Source organism: Herpailurus yagouaroundi, unplaced genomic scaffold (genome assembly GCF_014898765.1).
Source record: "Herpailurus yagouaroundi ecotype Mexico unplaced genomic scaffold, PumYag 160, whole genome shotgun sequence".
NCBI classification, from domain to species: domain Eukaryota; kingdom Metazoa; phylum Chordata; class Mammalia; order Carnivora; family Felidae; genus Herpailurus; species Herpailurus yagouaroundi.
Genome location: NW_024412401.1, coordinates 4,783,795 through 4,799,753, shown reverse-complemented (window position 1 = coordinate 4,799,753; position 15,959 = coordinate 4,783,795). Strand labels below are relative to the sequence as shown.

At 40.3% G+C, this 15,959-nt stretch overlaps 1 protein-coding gene across 22 annotated transcripts in view; it reads left to right on the top strand.

Moving 5' to 3' along the window:
• Window positions 1-13,928, top strand: part of BNC2 (basonuclin zinc finger protein 2) — a 439,476-nt gene extending 425,548 nt beyond the window's left edge. For 18 of the 22 annotated variants that reach the window (XM_040481320.1, XM_040481317.1, XM_040481312.1 and 15 more), the window contains one exon: window positions 3,843-13,928. In XM_040481320.1, coding sequence (XP_040337254.1) covers window positions 3,843-4,503 — 661 coding nt within the window. In that variant the 3' untranslated portion in view covers window positions 4,504-13,928. Of the gene's footprint in view, window positions 1-2,226; window positions 2,261-3,842 lie in introns of all 22 variants that reach the window. The other 4 variants (XM_040481332.1, XM_040481328.1, XM_040481331.1 and 1 more) reach the window with 3 other exon arrangements.
• The last annotated feature ends 2,031 nt before the right edge of the window (window positions 13,929-15,959 follow it).

Genomic DNA, 15,959 nt, shown 5'->3' with positions numbered 1-15,959 from the left:
TGAGATTTAATTTGTGTTCTTGTTGAAAGTGACTATCTTGGGGCTACATTTTGGACTCCTCTCTTAGTGAGTGCTACTGTACTCATTAATTAATACCAGATCCCTACCTAGTAAGACCAGATCCTTACCCTTTCTACCTAGGAACTCATCTTCTCTCTCCATCCCAGTGACTTTTTTTTTTCTGTAAGAGGAATTTGTATCTGAATATAGGCATCCCTATCTAATCAAAGCAAGTAGAAAGAACTTTCATGCTCTGTATGTTCTTCTATAACGAGTTCTAATACAATATATATTTTTGTTTATGATTGATTATTTCTTTTTTCTGGAGATGAATATTCACAATAAGTCTGTTTCTAGAAAAACCATCTCTGTCTCTGGAGAGCACAAAATTGGTTCCTTCATAGATGCCTCCTTCCACTTACTACATACACCTTGGACACTGCTTCCTCTACTAGGGGTCCTTCTCCTGTTTCCAGCACTTCCTGGCTTTCCTCCCATTTTAGGATCCTGTTCTCTTCATCTGACAATTGGTAGGCATGAGTTCTTTCTGTCTCTTCCATCTTCCCTTTCTTTTTGCCCTTTTAATTTTGCTGATCCAAATAAACTTGCAAGTTGCTGTTAACCCGAGGTCTTTGTATCTCCTCATGAGGACAGTGTTTTATGACAATTAATGGTTTGGATCGACTGATTCCAGAGTCCAACAATAGGTCTTTGTTAAGCTGCCTTTTGTCTGCTCTGTAGAGACTGAACCTAACCTCTTGAGGGACAGGATCAGTACTCTCTAAAGAATAGGTCTGTCTTCTTTCTCTCCTCTCGCTTTTCCTCTTTCTGCCCTTGTAATACTGTGTGAGTTTGTTAGAAAATCTCCAACCCCACTACCATGAGAGTGAATGAGCAGACTTTCCAAAGCCTGTTCTTCCCTGTTCTTCCCATCCCCACTCCAAGCGTTTTGCATATGATATTTAGGACAATTATTAAACAAAAATGAAATAGATTAAGAAATGAGCATAAAAGAATCAATTCTCTTGAACTGTGGTTGCATAATGGAAATCGACTACCATGAATGAACCCATGTACTGAAGTTATGAACAGCAGAGCTAATGCACTGCCATGAGTTCATCTTTATTATTGCATTACACCTGAATCAATTGATAAAGTAGCCTTTTTTTTTAAGCAAGGGATAGCTCTTAATTGAATAAAAGTCAATGTAATTATATTAGCAGAGGCCAACAGTACTGCTGACAGCGGAAAAGGGACACTCTTGAACGGAGTGCCAGAGCTAGTCTACACATTTCTGCACATCGTTTGGTTGACAGATATTGAGGGCTGGTACATCATCTAATTAGATTACAGATTTCTATTGCTGTAAGTGAGAAATGAAGAGAAACTTCTCTTCCTGGTAACATATCAGTAGAGATGTGTAATTCACAAGTCATCTTAGGAAAGAAGTGTCCATCTGGGTGATCAGTGTGTCCTTTTGTTAATGTTAATTTATTCTTATTCAGTGTGTCTGGATGTAACTGCTGTGTGTCTGGCTGCTGTTTTCTCAGCCAGTGAATCTAGGAAGTGGTAACTGCAGATGTGTGAGAAGCAACAGAGTTCTAGATTACAATCATCGCAAAATGTGTGCTTGTGAAATTAAAGTGGGGAGGGTGTTAAAAATAATAAGCAGGGGTAGGATTTCATGGGCCACTTATGGTTGGCAGATTGTTTTATCGACAGGGTTATTTTACGTAGCGTAACTCTGTTTCCACATTCTTACAACTCTGGGGGGTGTCACACCCGCATGTCAGGGTAGGCATTTCCTGCACTTTGCTTATTTGGCACCCTGCACTTGGAGTCATCTGCCATCTGACACCAAGGAAACGGGAGCAACAGTGTCAGAGCAGGAACTGCGGGGACAGCTTCTGTTTATCATTCACGTATTTGCACACTGCATGCATCTGAGTAGAACTCATAGATGATGATGATGCTGTGAATTTGGTTTATCTCAATTCAATTCATGATTTTTGGATGGTACAGCTGATCTGAAAATCATCAAGACCGCATATGAGATGATCGCTTATGACAGAAATGATTTTGTGATCAGAACATTTTAAATCCCTATTTTATTGTGTAAGTTTTTTTAAACCAGATGTCTAGAATGTGAATTTGTTTTCTCTCTCTCTCTCTTTCTCTCTCTTTTTCTCTGTCTCTCATTCTTGCTTTCTTTTGTGATCGATTTAGCAAAAGATTAGAAAGCTGATCTTATTATCACAAGGTAAGCTCAGCCTTCCTAAGTGCAGTGTGGAGAGGGCTGCTGCCCCTCTGCCCCTTAACACCCAGAGTGCTAAATATTGTCTTGTGTGGAAAGGTGGAGAAGTCTTTCCTACCTTTCTTGTCTCTGAGGCACATACCTCTCAACCATCTCTAAGAAATTAGCCATGCTTGTCACCAAATGGAGTGACTCATTTTGGTCTTTCATACATTTTAATTATAATCAGGAGGTCTGTTGAATGTTATACTGGCCATTCTAGGTCATTTCTATTATCACAATTACTTCTTCAAGATGGAGAGCTTCCGCCATTCCCGAGAAGCTTTTATGTATCTGTGTATTTACTTATTGGTTTATTTTATTTTTTTTTTTTGGAAGGGTAGCCTTCAATTTAGGTACTTGTCAAACATGTGAGAATTGCAGGTGGAGAGAGGTATATGCCCAAGGGCACTTTAAAAATAAATGGGGGGTGTAAATACAAAGGCAATGTTTTCAGAGAGATAATAACATATCAGGCTTTGTAAATCATGACATCCGGATCTATGGATGCTGTGGGACAAATCCTATTTTTTCTTTTTTTTTGCACAAGCAAAGCATTTAGTAGAGTAAAAGTTTTGCTTGTCTTAGAAGTGCAGATTCCAGTTGTTAAAGTAGAGGGACTGTATATTGTGCTTAATTTGGGGGGTATTTATTGTGTGGGTGTTTTTTTTGTCTCTTTGGGTTTTTTTCTGTTGTTAAGTGTGATGTTTTAAATGGTGGGTGGGTTTTATTTTAAAAAACAATTTCTGTTTTTCAGGTTTTGTTTTAAAGGATTACATTTTAAAAGTTGAATTACTTGATGAAAGCATGTTCAACTCTAAAAGGCAGCAGTTTCTGAAAATTAAGTCTATTTTCCTATTAGATAAGTTGAGATCCCACATTATTCTGAGGAAAGGGATTTTGATAGTCTGTAACCCTATTTCAAATTACTAATCTGTAGAACTAAATTTTTCCTACATAAAACTTGAAGTGTAGGAAGGTGAGGGGGAAAGATTTCATTATTTTTTGAAGTTAAATCGAAATTATCTAGACCATTTACTTTTTTTAAAAAAATGATCTTTTTTATACCTCTAAATAAAGTGCTACAGGACAAAAAGAGCTTGTTTTGCTTTGTGGGGGTTTTTTTTAGGTGTAAATTCAAATTATTCAGTTTAGACAGCAGAAAGTTTCCATTCTTTTGTCCTATTTAATGTATTCTGAAATCTCTGCCATGAGATTCTCTGCAGCTGATGCTGCTACCTAGTAAAGCTAAGAGAACTGTCATTGAGAAAAAGGTGCATGGGCTTGCATTCATCCTACCATTGAAGAATTTTACTCTTATAAAAATGATGTTAATGAAAAGTTCCCCTTATTGCACTCCCCACTACCACTTACTCCAAAATCCTGAGGATGTAGGGAAATGTTTGCTTTTATAATGGTGTAATTAGCAATGAATGTGCTTATTTGATGCCTGGTGGAAGCTGAATCAATTTTAAAATGTTCTCCTTTTTCTCACCCCTCCCCACTCCCTCTACACCTACCCCCCCCCCCTTCCCTCTTGTTTTCCTAGACACAGTGCCAACATAAACCTGCATCGCAAACTGTTGACCAAAGAACTCGATGACATGGGTCTGGACTCAGCGCAGCCCTCTCTTAGCAAGGGCCTCCGGGATGAATTTTTGATGAAGATCTATGGTGCCCAGCACCCCTTGGGGCTCGATGTCAGGGAAGACGCCTCCTCTCCCGCAGGGACTGAAGACTCCCACCTGAACGGGTACGGGAGAGGCATGGCGGAGGACTACATGGTCCTTGACCTGAGCACCACCTCCAGCCTCCAGTCCAGCAGCAGCATCCATTCTTCCCGAGAATCCGACGCAGGCAGCGACGAGGGTATTCTTCTCGACGACATTGACGGGGCGAGTGACAGTGGGGAGTCAGCACACAAGGCCGAAGCCCCTGCCCTCCCTGGCAGTCTAGGGGCTGAAGTTTCAGGATCTCTGATGTTCAACAGCTTGTCCGGGAGCAATGGTGGGATTATGTGCAACATTTGCCACAAAATGTACAGCAACAAGGGGACTCTGAGAGTGCACTACAAAACTGTGCATTTGCGAGAAATGCACAAGTGCAAAGTCCCTGGTTGCAATATGATGTTCTCCTCTGTGCGAAGCCGAAATCGGCACAGTCAGAACCCTAATCTCCACAAAAACATTCCCTTCACTTCAGTAGATTAGTCTCAGAATGGACACTACAAATGCCAGCTCTCACCAGATGGCCTACATGTTTGAACTGCCATAGTCAGTGTGTGCTTGTGTACCTGGGTGTGTGTGTATGTGTGTGTGTGTATACACATGTACGCCTCTGTGTCTACATATACACACACACACACACATTTTCTTTTCTTTAGATATAAAAAGATAAACACTAGGTGCTTTTGAAATTGTTTTTCTTTTTCCTTTATAGTTTTGGGAAAGGGGTGGGATCTTTAATTTGGGGGTGAAAACAAAGTACCCTTAAAACACACATACACACACACACATAAAGTGTGCAACCGGCCCAAATTCTGACAGAATAAGAATTCTTAGTCCTCTGCAAAGGGACAGTTTCTTGTACCCATGACTGTTGCCTGCAAAAAAATAAAAGGGAAAAAAAAAAAGAAAAAAGAAACAAAAAAGGAACTTCTAATAGTTGTCTTTTGTGAACTTTAAGGTTTTGAGAGAATCTTCAATTAAAGCATGGCAGATTCACCTGTAAATATTTAGCCTTGAGAGGCCAATGATGTAAAGCAATTGTATTGATGGTTGTTTAACTCTTTTGTTTAATTTTTACAGTTACATCCAGCTGTTAGATATGCAGGAAAAAAATAGTTTGCTGGCTAGCTCTTTTCATTTATGTTAGCATTAATGCACATTTCTTTAAAAAAAAAAACAACAAAAAAACCATGGTCTTGTTTTTACTACCTGCTAGATAGAGTGATAAGGAGGTGCTGGCATGCTTTACAGCACAGATCTGATTTTTTAAAATGTCCTGTACTAGTACATAAACCCAGTCATGCACTTTTTTTCATACACTACAAGGGGACGTGTAATATCCATGCTTCTTTTTTATCCTTAAACTATTGCCATACTTCAAGTAAGTGTCTTTTTTAAAAAAATTCACTTGTATAAAAATGGTCTGGTCAGTATAGGGCACAAATGCCAAACAAAAGTATTAGTGTTAACACAAAACTGCCAACTTTGCACAAGTTTCCAGGAAAGAAAATACAATTAGTCACTCAACATAACCACAGGCCAATTTGTCGGCCACCAGAAAACTGCTTTAAAAAAAAAAAAAAAAAAACAACACTTGGTGATTCTTTCAAGTGCCGAATGTTATTAGAATCAACATTGCATCCTTCTTGCTTATATGTTAAGTTACATAAAAGGAAAACAAAATTATGTGGTGTGAAACAGCCAAGGCATTTATTCTTCAGAGGCAGGATAATATTTCAGGATACAAAAGCCCAAATTACTCACTATGGAACAAAGCTGAATGCAGTAACAGTGTTGAACACTCATTTGCAGGACCTACCCCTTCTCCTTTAAAAAGAAAGCAAAAGTCTGAACTGGGTTGGTCTGTTGTATGGCTGTGTAATTTGTTGCAAGTTCTGCAGTAGTCCTATGATTCAGGCCTGTCTGATAGACAAAATGAAAAGACATTTCACAGCAGCAGTACTTGGAAGCTTTGAAAACATGTGCTGAACTTGAATTGAGCAACACTCCTTTCTGAAAAGCCAGACGAAGGGGGGTTTAAAATAGGATCTCTCACTGTTGAGTGTTTTGTGTTTCCCCACATGATTTGTCAGAGAGAAATGAAAGCAAGCCTGAAACCAAGCAATTGAGAGTGAGAAAGAGGGGGAGGCGATTCTCCAAACCTTTTTTGTTTTGTTTTGTTTTGTTTCCGATGTTTACACATGTTGCCTGAGCTGGTTAACCACATGGGCAGCCCTCAGCTACCACAACATACTCACTAAATGATGATATTTACTCAAGTTCAGTCTGCAGCCAAAACCATTAGGATGTGCGCTGCAGACTGTGTTTTGTTGTTTTTTTTTTTTTTCCTTTTTTTTTAAGGTGGGGGCCCGAGGGGGGGGGAGACAGATAAACAAGGAATATTTTGTCTAACAGTACACAATAATTTAAAAGAGAATGTATTTCTTTTCTGCATTTAGTGGCCTCAAACATTTCTCTCATCAGTCTAAAAGTTAGAAATGCCCCCCTTTGTTTTAACTTTGCATGTTGTTTCCATTTTTCATATGTTTTGTAATTATTTTTTCTATGTTCACATCAGCATTCACTTCCGTTAAATTTGCCAAAGGAAACTGTTAATATGTTTCTGTTGTTATTATTATTCCTGTAGGATTTATTGTACCTCACAGTATTTATTGTTTCCAAAAATAAGCATCATTAGTTGAGGATTCAGTATTTTTATTTGTAAAAATTTCAGAAACAATAGATTCTTAAAGATAAGCTAGACTTGTCTAGAAGCTTCATCTTCTCATCTCCTTCAGAGGATACTATGGGGTTCATTTAATTCACTTTGTTCTCCAGTGAGGAAAGACCAAAAGTATTTGCAGTACAAAAGAAACCATATCAAACACTATGTCTGTTAAATGACAAATGTTTACGGTAAAAAGCTGAGGAATTAGTAATAACCATTTTTGTTTTCTTGTACCTTTGAATTCCCCAAAGTCTTAATTGCTTTATTTTGGTGTTGTGTTAAATTGAATAGACAGAGATGTTTTCCTTTGTTTTATACCATATAAGACTATGTACAGTATGTTTGTGAAAAACTGAACTAGAATAATGAAAGTTTGTTTGCAAACATTTTGGTCCTCTTAGCGTTCTCTGTGTTGTGCTGTTGCCCCATTACAAAATGATTCAATTCCAAAAGGGTGGAAAAAAAATGTTTTTAGTATCCCAACAAAAGATCATGGAAACACTAGCTGTTGGACTGTGGTAGGCTGAATTACACTTAGCTTTATGAAAATAACACATTTTTATTTCAGTGATTTTTAAAAATTACACTGTTGGTTGAGATATTAGAACTCATCTTGTACAGAATCAGTGTTTAGTCTGCTTAATGTCAACTAAAAGGTCAAATAGTCCTAGTGAGTGAATTCCATAGCTGTCAGCAGGTCACATCAGTAGATGAACCAGGCTTAGAACAAATGTTTGTTACTTGCCACAAACTGGGCTAATGCGGAGAGCCAGTTGGAACAGTCCAGAAGTAATGAGATTCTCAAACTAGGATTTCCCTTGCTTGGAAATTTGAATGTGTTCACCTGCATTTTGTCAGAGAAATGGCAGTGAGTCCTGGGCAACTGGCTCTTTTTAAGTATCTCCCCTATTTGCTACTACTTTTGTGCCTCAAGTGCCCAGATGTTATGGTGGCCTTCTAAATGGGTGAATAACACTTTCCAATATAAGGCCTATTATTGCTTAAAAGGGATGGGGGAGTGGATGGAAGCGGTACATGAAATGTAAAATTATGAACTGCACAGAGGTTCCCGTCCCAAAGTGTTGCCTGTTCTTGGGTGTGCGCCCGAGTGCAATGTTTGGCTTAACTGTAAACCTAGTTAAGATGGTGACCCCAAGGCTTACTTGCAAACAGGAAGGAGAAAGCATTTTAATCACTGGGCCCATCATCTTTGTCTGCTCCTACTTGTTTGTTTCTTCATAGGAGTTTTCTTTTGTGAAACTGTTTCTTTCGAGCTGCATCCATCCTGTGCTGGCTGAAAATTAACAGCGATGCAGATTTTCATCGAAGCAGCTTTTTCCCATTTGATTAATTTTAACCACAGTTTTGTCACAGGTAGAAAATGAGGCAGTATTATTAATGTGCATGTTCACTAGCTGATGTTGAAACTTACTGTTTTGATCATTCTAAACTATGTTTTTGTACATATCAGAAAGGCTTAGTCTGCTTTAGGGAATATCTGCATGCTTATGGAGGGGGATGACAAAGAGCAAGAGAAAGGATAGATAATAAGTAATTTGGTTTTTAAAATGTGATTAAAAAGCTTGACATTCTTTGTTCTGCTATGAATTGTATTGAGATAAGTGAACCCAGTGTAACGCATCTCAGATCTTAGTCTAGCTGTCCAATTCAGCCTGATGGCTTTTGAAGGTATGAAGGTATTAATGTTTTCCTTCTCAACCTGACAAACATCTTTTTTGAAAACATATTTAGCACAATGGTGCCACTGTCCTTGTAGTGTGATTTCTTTGGTCATGAATTTCCAGGCCCTGCCAATAAGAGGAGAAAGACACTTAACTGGTTAATAGCCCTGTTAGTGTATACATTGCTCTTTAAAAAGAGCAGTTCTAAGAATAGGCTGTTCTGGAGGCATTCTCCCCATTTTACTCAGGAGAACCCATGCCCTAGAGTGCCACCAAATAAAAAGTGACCTTTTGTTCCCCTTCCCATGTACACACCCCAGATGTGTACCAAGCAAACGGGAAGATGAGAACGGGGGCCATTAAAACATAAAGAAGCCAGTAATCAGATTGAGGTGGACACACTACTTACTGCTAAGTGTTGACCTGAGCAGTCCCAACTTGTACCTGGTGTGTTGGTGTTGGATTAGATTGGCTGTTAACAGAGTAAATAAAATTCAACTGTAATAAGACACACTAATCTATCATAAACCAGTCATCCGGAAGAACCTTTCTTTTATCCTATGGACGCACCCTTTTTCTTAACTTTTAAGCAATTAGAACAAATGCCATTTTAAAAAAACTATTCGAATTAGAGGATGTTGCTGTTTCTTCCCATTCTTTGATTTTTAATGGAAGGGGTCTAAGTGTGTAAGGAGGGCAATAAAAGGCAGGTGCCAAAAAAGACTGGTGGGAATGAGTTCTTCCAAAAGCAGAGCAAGGGATACTGAGTAGGGGATAGGAACCTTCCCCGGTTGAGCGTAGCTGGGAAAGAAAATAATGAACTGGAAGTGCTTGTTCAAAAGAAAAGTCTGGTACAATTTTTCCCAGCAGTGGGTGAGAGCATCTCGATGCACTGCCCCGCAGAACCCCCTGTGACAGGTGCATCACTGCACCCCAGTCTGAGGAAGAGGGGAAAGCGAAGAAGACTTGTGGAATAACTGAGGATCCTTATGGGTCAGAAGAGCCAAGGGCAGCTGTGGGGTTTTTTTGTTTGTTTGTTTGTGGTTTTGTTTTTGGGTGGGAAGTGATGCTGGAGTCCCTTAGGAGAGCAAAAAGATGTGATGGGTCACCCCAGGTATAGAAAAAGCCAGTGGTCAAACTGAGCTGTTAAATGTCTTTTCTCTATCATTACTTTGCCTGCCCCTGTAGCCATGACTGTATTGCCACTTAGCTAAAGACTTCTTGATCAAAATGTGAGCTCATTTATCTTCCTATGAAGCATAAAAGTGGCTTTCCTGTTTGCATGTTTTCCCTCAAAGCTAAACCATGTACTAGTCTAGCTCATATTAATATTAAGACCATACCTGATGGGTCTCAGACTCATTTCCCTATTCCCTATTGTTGGAGAGTTGCTCCCCAGAAATGGTAACTTTGGATTAGTATTACGTAAATCCAGCTGTAAAACTGACAGTGAATTAGTCTGTCGTCACTCTGCCCAAACATCCATCCTTCCTTGTGTCCTTTCATCATCCCCATTCTGTCCACATCTTGCACAAGATGATTCTTGTGCCATGCGGCAATAACTGGACATGAAATACCATCTTTTGGCATTTGTTGAAAACTCCAAATGCCTAATAATGTTTTTTTTAATGAGCATTTTTACAAGTACACCAAATTGGATCAGCATTACTGTTCATTATAATGCTATATATATTTTTGAAGCAACATACTATAGTTGCTATAAAACTATATTCTCTAAAGTGTTACCGTAAATTCATTTGACCTTTACTGCAAAAAAAAAAAAAACAAAAAAACAAAAAAACAAAAAAAACCTTTTTTATATAGAGTATCAAGACAAGGCTCAGTCTGTAACAAATAGTGGACCATTACAGAAGAGGAAAGGAAAAAGCTGGGACTGAGCAGTGAAAAGCTTCAGTTCAATTTCACCTCATATCTTTCTAATAACTTACTTGTCACTTTATTACCTTCCAGTAATGTGAATGCTGCTGACAAGACTGTCACACTAACAGCAGACAACACCCTCTCTGCTTCAGCCCCAGCTCTCCTGGCTACTTATTGCCCTGGCCCTGAAGGGACACAAACTAATAGTGTGCTTTCCAGTTCAGCACTTGGCCATCAAATATAAAAGGATGCGTAATTGCCTGTTTATCCCTTGTGAAGGGGAAATTGAGTACAAGGACTCCGCTTTCCCACTGAGTTCCCTGATGTACACACACGTTCACATTTCTCCCTCTCTCTCCCTTTCTGTCTCTCTTCCTCACTCTCTCTTTCTCCACCCCTCCCTTCCTCCTTCTTTCCCTCTCCTCTTCTTACTTCTTGCTTCTCTCCCTCCCTCTCTGCCCTCCCAACACACAAGCAAACGCCTACTGAACTGCACCTTTGGTGAGCCCAAGGCTGCCTCTCCATGCCCTCTCCAGCTGTTAAGTGGACAGTAATAAGATGACTTCTTAAATAAAGGGTCAGTAGAGAGACCCTGTGACAGAATTCTTTGTGTCTTTAGAATCTTAAGTATTGCAATTCCATGCCCACTCATTGGAGGGTATAGGGTGTCGCCCTATAACTCGAGCAACATTTCCCGCAAGGCAGTGGCATGGGAAGATTAGATCACTCCATATTCTAGAAGGAAAGCATTAAAATATTTTTCTTTCCCTTCACAAAGTGCACATGTTGGAAACAGACTGGTTGTGCCTGGTGCTAAAAGTTGTTGTTGTTTTAGCTTTGGCAGCCAACCATTGGTCTAAATGTACACGCATATCTTGAAATGACAACAATCTCCGAATGCATAGTGTAACACGACAGATTAACCTTCGTTTTGTTACACTGGACTGACAATCTAAAAAAAAAGTGGCGGGGAGGGGGGAGCATGGGGCTTGTTATTTTAATCACGAAAACAGGGACTACCCTATGTGTAAAAGGTAAAATTCTCCATGTTAGGAGAATGTTGGTAACTACGAGTACAGTGAGCTTTACAAAATCAAGTGGGGACAAAAGGTACAAAATAGGAACACATGAAAATGCTGCATTCCAAAATACCTTGAGCCCAAATTGTGTGTAAGTATTAGCTGCTATTTTGGTATAGTGAACTCCTTTGATCTACTAAAATGATGGTTGAGAAGTGGCTAGTTAGTGACCACGTGAAGCGCAAGATCGATCCGATCCGCACGTCCTCCTTGCGGAACCCGGGGACCCCACGCTTCCTTCCAGCCGTCTGGCGGCAGGTCTGACAGAAGGTGTTGGTGCTGCAGTTACATTGCAAATATATTTGTCAACTGAACGAGACTCATGCAGGTGTCATTTTGATGTGAACATTTGGAAAGAGAAAAGCCGCAGACTCAAAGATAGAAAGCTTAACAGTTCCTTGTTGACAAACTCGTGTGAAATAATTTCATTAACCGGTCTGAGGGCTGGGAAGAAAAGCACTTTGAATAAGGATTCTTGGGGTCGGAGAAAAAGCAGTTGACTTGATGTTTTTTAAGTTCCCCCAAATGTATATAGTACAATCATTTATCAAACATCATCATAGAATCTTAAATTAATTAAGAACTCCATTGCCAAAATTGCACAGAATCTGCTTAACTAATATTAGCTTTTCCCCTTGAAATAACAGGGATGTTTGAGGACATTTCTAATTTTCTTAATGCTTTTTTTTTAAGTTTCATTTTTAAAAAAGAATCTTTGAAGGGAAGGAAGAGCAGGAAAAAAAAGGTATTTTAACAAAAATGGAGAGTAGATAGTATAAAAATATATTTGTTGAAAAGAGAATATCTAAGTGCTATACCAAGACTTTATAAGGCTTCCTGTTGCCAAATGTGATGTTGAAATAATGCACAACAAAGATGGCGAATTGATCCATTATTAACCGGCCCTGCCCACTTCTGTTGCGGAACGCAAGGATGGAAAGGTGACTCTGGGGAGCCCCTGGATAAGTGAGAGAGGCCCTCTCACCTGACCCTGCAAGTGTTTTCCAAAAGAGGGGGAGAAAACCCCACCCTATTGGTAGTGCTACCTGCAAGGTGAGCTGACCTGGTGCAGTGTCAGTGGAAGCCTCGCTGCCTTCCACACTAGGAGACAAACCATCCCCCGCCCCCCTGTGAATCAGTGCAGTAACGCTGAGAAGCACGGATTCATGAGGTATGATGCTCCTGCACTCGCAGACAATGTGCTGAGTTAATAGGTTCACTTGAGATGTATAAACCAAGGTTGATTGTTTATTTTTTTTTCATCTAGTACTCAATTTGGAGCGTTTTTGCATGTCTCTGTACAGAGTAATCCATTCGTCTCATTGCCTATCTTAATCTCCCCTGACTTTTCCATTATCTTTCCACTCCCGCCCTTTGCTCTTCTTCTGATCTCACCCCCTCCCCTTAAAAAAAGTCTTTTCTTAAACAAGAAGGTAGAACACTCCCCACTTCATCCTGATTTTGATCGCTTTGGAAACATTTGTGTGTTCTACCCTGTCCAGGGTTTACATAACATGAATTAAGTGAATGAGATGTTCTAGTATTATGTATTAACCTGATATGACTATCTAAGATTTATAATATATGGTGCACTCGCTTTCTTGTGCAAACTTTGGTTCAGCTGCCCTGCAGGGAAATCTTACCATTTTCCTACCGGTACCAGTAAAAAAACAAAAACAAACAAACAAACAAACAAACAAAAACAGTGCAGGAGAGCTAAATGTGGGTAGGTGGAAGTCAGAGGGTCGAGGAAATTTGAGGAACCAGGAGAAGACTTTGGTCTGAGGCCACCTGGGCCTTTCCTTAATGATGGAGGCAAGTTGGGGCTCTGGGAAAGAAAGCTCTCTGTTCTCCTTTGTGGATCATGCAGCAGTCTTTCTAGAAGTAGCAAGATCCCTCACACAGTTGGGAGAACATGTAACTTTCTAATTCACCCCAAACCTACCGCTGTGTCTCAGTAACAAAACCATTTGACTCAACCTGTATATTTGACAGCAAGAGTGGCCAAAGGGAATTGAAATATCTTGAGGAAAAGGAATTTTCACCAAGGTATGTCCTTTCCCTCCCCCGCCCTCCCAAATTTGGGGGGTCTATGCGGGTTTTTTCTGTTGTTCTCATCTGCATCAAACCAGTCTCTTCCACTAAGTAAAGCCTGTCGTAGAACCAAAGTCTGTACCACAAATGGTAGCTGCACCAAGGGACGGGGACAGCTTGCATCACCCTGATGTAATAATACTCGTGATGTCGGTAGCTTCATAAATACTGTATGTACCTTGAACAAGGTTTTTGTTTTGTTTTGTTTTGTTTTGCTTTTCGGTTTGTTTTGATTAGTAGTCTAAGGGAATTAAAAATTTTTTATTTACTACTTCCTTTGTTGTATTTTCTGTACTATAACTGTCTACAGTATGTCTTTTGCATAAAATGCATAAGGGTTTGGGGATGTAAATGGAATTTTATTCATATTTTGTCCAAATACCTCTTGTAATTTGTATCAGAATTCTTGTACAATTTTTATATTAAAGATTTATCAGTCACTGACCTCTTCTTACCTTCTTGATTTGGAGAAACCTCAGCAAACGCCAACAGACCTTTACAAAATACACTTAGTAACACTTCAGCTCACACGGTAATTCACCCTACTGAAGCACACTTGTTGTATAACTCAGAGTCAGTGTCCTATTTGGACCGAATCCTGGTATTATTGAACACACTTCTTAGGCAGATCAAGCTCATCTCTTGCTCAGATGGCAAAGCTGAGTCAGAGCTACGAAGATTCTAGCCAGTCCCGACAGAGCCCAGCAAACACTGCCCGGAGTCTTCCACACCAAAGCTATCCTTCGGGGGATGACTTTTCTGTCTCTCCAGAATTCCTTTTCCCCGAAGCCCTTTGTCCAAGCTCTTTTAGGGAAAGAAAGACCAAAGGAAGAACTTAGATATCTTTGCAACCTAGCTTTCTACAGATACATTTTCTTCCCTCCCCCGCCCTTTGAAATTTGTGGACAGCAGCCAACAGGATGATGACTATATATATTTTTCAGACTAAATGCTTGTGTTTCAGTTTACATTCCCTGGGCAGTGGTTTTCTGCAGATTGTGCTTGTTATAATCTAGAAATAAAACTAGCAGATGGAAAGATGTCATAATCGGTGACATTTCCTCCCCCTGTCATACTGCTTGAGGGACAATGGAAAGAAGCATAGAGAAGATGCTTTTGACTCAGCATTATTTACTATCACCCCTACCTTTTACAAGCTAAAAATGTGGCTAATCCAGACTAATTTTTCCTGGAGTCTCCTTTCCCAGTTGGCATTTTCTGTTCTCCATCCCTAGAGCTGGATTTGCCCATCTCCCCAGTATGTTCCACCCACTTCACCAATTTCCTCTGGTCCATCAGCAAGTAAGTGAGCTACCCAGACTTTATAGCGCACTGCCCACCACACCCCCCCCACCCCCCGGCCCCTGCCCAAGGCCTCTGGTTTGCAAGGGGCTGGATGGGCTCTTCATACCCGTCTGGTTGCTGGCTGTCATCAGGCCCATGGTGAGGAACTGTCCAGCCAGCCTTGGACACCACAGACTGAGGGGCCCATGCAAAGCAGCAGGGGTGCCAGCCACCAACCCTTGATGGGGTCTCCCTTCGTGATTGCTTTTGAGCACCCATAAGTGGGTTTGGGGGAAAGGGCGAAGAAACGAAAGGTTAAACAACTTTGGAGAAGTCAACCTCCATTGGTGCAGGTGGTTATTAAATGTCACGGATGTATTAATGCACTCCTGCAGGGAATCCAAGCATAATTATGATCTTTTCATCTGTCAGAACATGTCTGTAATTGGCAAGAATTCTCCTTCAAACAGCAACTTCTTCTTTAAAAAAAAAAAGTTGTTGTAAATGTTACTAAATGGTAGAAATCTTCCCATTTAGCAAAGAGGCACCCATGAAGACAGTTCTTGGCACAAAGCTAATCAAACTGCCTGGGTTGTAGCCAGTTGCTCTCCTGAGCCACTGGAAGGCTTGCTGTCTGCTAGTTTGCCCTGTGTCAGTTGACAATATGACAGTAGATTAAGTGCTACTAATTTAATAAAGCTGCTCTGCGGACAGGGCTGATCTATCAATGAAGACCAGAGAGGATCGCATTGGTGGGGGCTCAGGAGGGGCGGCTGAGAATATTGAATTGCCTCAAGTAATACTGGGGGGAAATCTATCGATTCTCAGTAAGGCACAGTTATTTTTAGTCACCTGACTCTTGGGCACCCAATCATTACCCATATTCATCAGAGACGTATAATGAACAGAGGTATTGATTAACAGGGCTAGCTGAAGAGATTTCCCAACAGTGCTAGTTCACATTGATAGGTCTCCAATGGGAATACAGTCCACGCAGCCCTGGAACATAACTTATTGTGTTCTAGGTCCTTCCATTGATTTTATTTTGTCGAGGGAGGGAGGGACAGCCTTGCACACAGTGGTGCTCCCTTGACCTTTCTCTGAAACCTTCCTTGAAAAAAAAAAAAAAAAAGAAGAAGAAAACCAACTCACTGCAACAGTCAACAAGTACACAGCCCTGCTCTGTTTTCT